The 6,526-nt window shown below is 48.1% G+C and overlaps 1 protein-coding gene across 1 annotated transcript; it reads left to right on the forward strand.

The window, feature by feature from the left end:
* Positions 1-276: 276 nt before the first annotated feature.
* On the forward strand, positions 277-1,355 carry LOC119326581. Its single transcript, XM_037600206.1, has one exon. The coding sequence runs from the start codon at positions 597-599 to the stop codon at positions 969-971; it is 375 nt and encodes a 124-aa protein (XP_037456103.1). The 5' UTR covers positions 277-596; the 3' UTR covers positions 972-1,355.
* Positions 1,356-6,526: the final 5,171 nt, after the last annotated feature.

A 6,526-nucleotide genomic window follows, 5' to 3' on the forward strand; every position in this document is an offset into this window, starting at 1 on the left:
TACAACCTCTCACGGTCCGTCTTGCCAGGTTTAGTTTACGGAGGACAAGATGCGTGCGTGCGAGTAGTGGTTGGAGATGCCCATTGGTTGATCTCCTAACTCATTAGGGATCGATCGATCCCACTTGCTTAAGCACGTTGCCAGCTAGCTACCTAGCTATGCTATCCATGGAGACGAGACCCATGCAGGCACCCTAGCTATAATCCTGATGTAGTACCTGTCCGTGGGTGTGGAGCACGTCACCGTTTCCAAGGCCCATCGCCGTCCCACTTTCCCGTAACCTCCCCTTCGTCTTGTCTCCTACCCTCTTGCCGCTACGTGCTTAAACAATGTGCTGCGTGCTTAACACTATATCACCACATTCATATCATCAGCTGATAATAATACTCCTATAAAACAAGTACGAGTGGTACCCTCCCGCAGCTGCACGAATCACGGGCTTATGTTGGCTAACAAACGCATCTCTTTTGCCATTCCGAAGCAAAGGCGCGGCAGCTCGCTCGCTCTCGCCTTAACCTCCTTCCTTCCAAAGGCAAGCAAAGCAAGGCAAAGCAAGCGAGAGCGAGAGCGAGAGCGGGGGGGGGAGAGGGAGAGCGATGGGAGGAGACCTGCAGCGGCGGGGCGGCGCCGTGCGGTTCAGGATGCCGCGGCGCCGGGCGCTGGCGGCGGGGCCGCCGCTGCTGCCCGGGGCGGCGGCGCAGGGGGAGCGCAGGAGGAAGAAGATGGCGGTGGCGCGGCTGGGCGGCGGCCGCGGGGGATTCTTCGGGGCGGTGCGCCGGCTGCGGATGCGGTGGGTGGCGGCGGCCTACCGGCGGGCGCTGCGCCGGCTGCGCGCCTTCTACGCCCGGACGCTGGAGGACCTCCTCGAGGGCGCGGCGGCCGTTAGCATGATGCAATCCAACTACGCCGGCGCCGACTGCTCCTTCGGCACCGCCTTCGCTCCCGCCGTCACCGTCGGCAACCGCTACTGACGCCGGCCCCCCGCGCCGAGCGAGGATCTGATGGAGCGGGAGATCGAGCACGTCGTCCGTGTGTAGTGGTACTCGTCTCGTGCTTGACTCAGCTGCTTGGGATCGATCGACGTTCTACCTCCTTGATCTGTACGTGTACGTACGTATAAACTCTGTTGTTTAAGTTAGCTAGCATGTTACTGCTGCTGCTACTTAATTTCTGAATCAAAGGACAGGCGATGATGATAAACTAAACGAGGAAAGAAAGAATCAAATTTCTTTTCCTTCGTTCGAGTCTTGTTCAACTATGCGTTCTTTATCAGAAATTCATCATACGTAGCTCATACTGCACATATTGTATCGACCAAAGTTCCTATTAATTAATACTTGATCTCTTCTTCACAAGAAAAGTTTGTCATTAACTTGATCGAGGCATCGAGCAACTGTGGCTGCATGCCTATGCACTTTGATGCCAGACATAGCTACTAGTACTAGTATTTTGTTTTCTCTCCCGAGGAGATAACAGTCATGTGCTCTGCAATTATTCAAGAATTGTATGACAAATCCATGGAAAACCAGACTATAGTACTACAACTCTTCTCCTCCTCCTGTTCTTCTTCTTCTTCTTTTGCGATTACAACTTTTTCGCCCGGTTTTTCCATGAATTAACCGGGCAACTCTCGTCTTTTTTTATTTATCGAAAGAGGCAAAGCTTTCGCCTCCGCTTCAGAAAAGAAGAAAACATTGAAGTTGCAGAATGAAAGTCTAATGGAGGAGCTCAAGTCACGTAGTTAAGTTTGAACCACTGCTGGCGGCTTTGGACGCGAGAAGAACCGGATTGAATATGGAAGAAGATGACGACGACGGCACTGCAGCCTACAATGTACTGCTAGTACATTATGTTTGCACAAGTTGCTTGTGCTGGCTTATCACTCGTCAGATGATATGACAGATAAAGAAAATGAGAATATACCCGGCCGGCCTCTCGCGCGGGTGTCGACCAACACCAACTGGCCGGTAGTCCGGCTGCGTCGTCGTCTCACGAACTGCATGATTCCATCGTTTGGCCAATCAACAATCATGCACTGAAGCTGGGGTTTGATTTTGATTTGTATATTCTCAGTAAGATTACGAACGGATCTCATGGGTCACTCTTTTTTTTTTTATGAGAAGAATCTCATGAGTCGACTCAGTCAAAGGCATCGTCGAGAATTGAGGTGAAAAAAGAAGGGCGGCTGCTACAAATCACGCGGCTGATTTTATGCAACTTTAAGCGCCTAGCCAGCCGTCCGATTTGCTGAATTATGATGGATTAGAGCCGCTTGATTCCTCCTTAGTCATTGCTTCCATCCGTGGGTCACACATCATAGCTTTGTCGCCGGCGAGCAGCACCGGGGATGGGTTAACGCGCCAACGCTGCTGGAGAGTAGGAGAACCACCCCATGTCTGTTTAGTCACTACTTTCTCGATGACAAAACTTTGAGTTATGCACGATGAAACTTTGTGATGTAATTAAATTGTCCTCCTCAACTAGCGAAGATCACTCTAATTAGGGCATTTGGGGTACGATGAACTTAGTTATTTATGCTTATGATATGTTGCTTCTATTTTTGCTAACTTTGTATATTTCTGTTGCTCAATTATATATGTTGCATATTATCGACTCATGTGACGATGCAAGTACATAGATCATCGATGGTGAAGAAGTGCTACGCCGTGTACATAGGGCCCAGATGCATTTTCGGGTGGCAACCACAGAGGGTTCGATAGCAGAGCCGAAGCGGAAGATAGTTACTTGAGGTTGACACTAGCGCGAGAGAGGGATCAAAACCGGCGCCACAAAAACTACTACATGTCACTTAACTTGTATCGCTATATCGTGATTATGATGAGACGACATGATTTGTGTTGGGTGATATGATGAGACTATTATGTGTATGATATGATGAGCATATTGCATGCTTATGATATGATTAGAATAGTGTATAAAACCTATACAAAAACACCGCAACTACGTAGCTGAAAAAATATATATGTGAAAATATAGCAGTAGCGCTCTTTAGCAGGAAGCAGTAGCGCCGCACAGAAGCTGTCGTGGAATAGTCACGGCAGATGTCCAAGCGAAAGGACTTAGTCGTGGAGCCATCACAACTAGGTTAGCTTAAAGGGGTTAAACGAGACAAAGGACACGAGAGTTTATACTGGTTCGGCCCCTTGCGGTGAAGGTAAAGGCCTACTCCAGTTTCGAGGTGGTATTGCTTATGTCTCGATTACTAGGGAGCGAATCCGCTTGACCTAGCTTTTGATCTGTTCTTTCTTGCCCTGAACCGCCGTCGGGTCATCCTTTTGTATACACAGGTTGACGCCCAGCACGCGGCTCTCGAAGTCCCGGCCGGCTCATAAACAACGTGTCCGACTCGGTGACTATCTATTCATGCCTTACAATACAAGTCTTACATAAGGCGGTTTATTTCTACGGGCTTTAAGCCGCCCTTGGGCCTTGGGCCCTTATCTTGAACCGCCATCTTCAATATCACCGTGGGCTTCATATGATGAGTCGCCATAGGTATAACCCGGCCCCTCCTGGGCGGGTCATACGTAATAGTTATATCCCCAACATTAGGCCCCAGGTTGATTTGAACTGGTTCATGTCAATCTTCAACACTTAGAAAAATCCCCGCTTATTTATCTGTGCGAGAATTCATAACCCGCCATGACGTCATCTCCTGGAATCGCGATAACCCGCCATGATGTCACCTGTCATTAATTAACACAATATCCAATATATCTAAACAAATCTTTTATCTTTAACAACCGTCCCGAGAATCGAGGCGCCTGGGCAGCTGGATAACCATGTTTTGGCCTCCTCGTTTTTCACGCCCACTTATTAGCCTTCTCCTTATAAATAGTCACGAACAGCCTCTTCTCATTTCCCCCTCCTTCCTTCGTCTTCCTCCTCTCGCGACTCTCCTGTCACTCGAGCTCCGCCGCCGCCGCCAAGCACACCATCGTCCTCGTCCTTAGCCGCTGCATCAACCTGAACGGACCAGAGATCGGCGGCGCTCCATCGTAGTTCACCGGCCTCTGTAAGCGCTCTTCTTTCCATGCTCCAGATCACATTAGGGTTTCAACGGTTCCTCATGTTCTTCGTGGTTGCTTGTAGTTCTTCAACCCTAGCACCCTTTAGATCTGAAAACACAGCGGACCCTTTTTCCTTGATATAAGATCTCCTCAGAACCTATGAACTCCCTTGTTCTGCTTTTAGGTTTTGATTTATTTTCTTTTTCCACACAGCGCCAGATCCAAATTTATAATTGTAATCTGTAAAACCTGTTTGTCTGGGACTTAGTAAAATTTTCTTCCTGATAAACCAACTCGATCACAGCGGCTTATATCACCGGCTGTAGTTAAATTCAATGCTCAACATATTTCTCCTTTGATAGACATCAAACTGCTCATGGCGGCTTATATAGCTTGCTGTAACTAGTCATAAACCATTAGGCCCCTTTTTAAGCCGCCATTCTGAATGTGTGCTGTAATTCTTTCCCACCGGCTTAACTTTGAACCGGCAAACTTTGTTCTTTTCCTTTTTAGGATTCTTTCTTCGCAATGGCCCCAAAGACAGCCACTTCCTGTAACTGGGTTCCCTTCATAGTCACTGAGAACACCCTCCAGGACTTTGTGAAAACCAGCTATCTGCCCAAGAAGACTGTCATGCACTATTATGCCCCTAAGCTGGAAGAAGAGAAACCTCAACCAAAAGATGATGAAGTCATTGTCTTTACCGATCACATGAACCGAGGCTTCTCACCGCCCTACTCTAAATTCTTCCGGGACGTTCTGCACTTTTTCAACCTTCATCCTCAAGACATCAGACCTAATTCTGTGTCAAATATATGCAACTTCCAAGTGTTCTGTGGGGTCTACCTTCAAGAGGAGCCTAGTGTGGAGCTATTCAGAGAGTATTTCTATTTGAACCGCCAGAACGAGTACTCAAACGGACCCAATCTGGAGCTTGGTGGAATCTCAATTCAGTGCAGGAGAGATGCTATCTTTCCTTATGCCCGCCTGCCGAGTCACCCCAAGGACTGGAACCAGACATGGTTCTATTGCAAGGATACTTCTCCGGCTGACGAGAACCGGCTGCCCGGCTTTCGCACCCTGCGTCTTGAATCAAATCATCCTCTCCCTGACAAGCTGACAGCTGCTGAACACAAGAAACTCGCGCCCTACCATTGCCAAGGTCAAGGCTCTGTTGGGAAACGGTCTAACTGGCATTGACTTGGTTCGATGCTGGGTTTCATGGCGGGTCATTCCACTGAGTCACCGAGCCGGCTTAATGTGCACTTACACTGGTGCCAAGAAGGATCCACTACGCCATAGTCCTAAAGATTTATCTGAGGATGCTATCAATGAAATGACAAAGTCTCTTCTGCATGAAAGCCCGGTGGATTGCAGTAAAGTGGATCTAAGCCCTTTCTGTGCATCTAACCCGGCGCCAGGAGTAACTCTTTAAATTACTTACTTTAACTTCATCCTTAAATATTTTGTTTTAACTCGACCTTGATGATTTTCGCAGGCTGATGATGACTTTTGGGAGAAAGAATATGATCATGAAGCTGCAAAAGAGAGTCGGGAAGGCCAAGAAAGCCACTAAGAGAACCGCCAAGAGGAAGGGAAAGAAACCCAGTGCTTCCGAGATGCTTGAACTGGACGACAGTTCTGAGTCGGAGGTAGCCCTTGACTCTCTTGGCTCTTTTTTCAACCATCTTATTGACATTGATTATCATCAGGAAGACACGGGGACCAGTCAGGCAATTGAAGAAGAGGTAACTATTATTTCATCCAACTCCGACCCTTGCCAAGACAGAAAATCCGAAGAGTAACCCGGAAAGTAAGATTTTCACACCCGTTAGCTCATCTAGATCCTCACTTTCTTTTGAAGCAACAGCAACACGAGAGCCGGCGACAGAATCGGACAAGCAGGGATGAAGAATTATCTTACAGCTTACCGAACACTCCAAAGAAGCGTCGAAACGAGGTCACCCCCAATTTAAACTCTTTTTATCCTCTGGCGGGTCTCATCCGCCAACCACTTAATTCTTCTGACTCAAACTACCAGGAAACGTCTCGTTCCTCTTCCGGCGACTCATCCCAATCTCATTTGCCGGCTTTCAAGACTGCTCCCAGGTAATAATAATTATTTATCATTTACTCATTACATTCCTTTATATTTATACTAACCTCTCATGACTTTATGCAGTGGAAAAGCCAAGCCCAGCAAGAAGGCAAATGTGAATAAGCCGGTCGAAAACCCGAAAGTCAGTGAACCAGAACAACAAACTGCAGCGCCTGAGGCCTCTGTTCCTCAACTATCTGAACCGGTTCTTGACATTCCACCAGTGACTCCTGACCCGCCTATCGATCAAGCCAACAATGACCCTTTAAATCCTGAAGCCTCAAGCCCTGTTAAGACGGCTGACACACAAGATGATGATGTGGTGATCACCAATACCGGCTTTAGAGAGCCGGGAAGGCCTACCGTCTTGGCCAAACACTCTGCCAAGGAGGAGCAC

The sequence above is a fragment of the Triticum dicoccoides genome, chromosome 6B (assembly GCF_002162155.2).
Source record: "Triticum dicoccoides isolate Atlit2015 ecotype Zavitan chromosome 6B, WEW_v2.0, whole genome shotgun sequence".
Lineage (NCBI taxonomy): Eukaryota > Viridiplantae > Streptophyta > Magnoliopsida > Poales > Poaceae > Triticum > Triticum dicoccoides.

Coding starts and splice junctions, on each gene's coding strand:
- LOC119326581 (XM_037600206.1), top strand. CDS start 597: ATGGGAGGAGACCTGCAGCGGCGGGGCGGCGCCGTGCGGTTCAGGATG.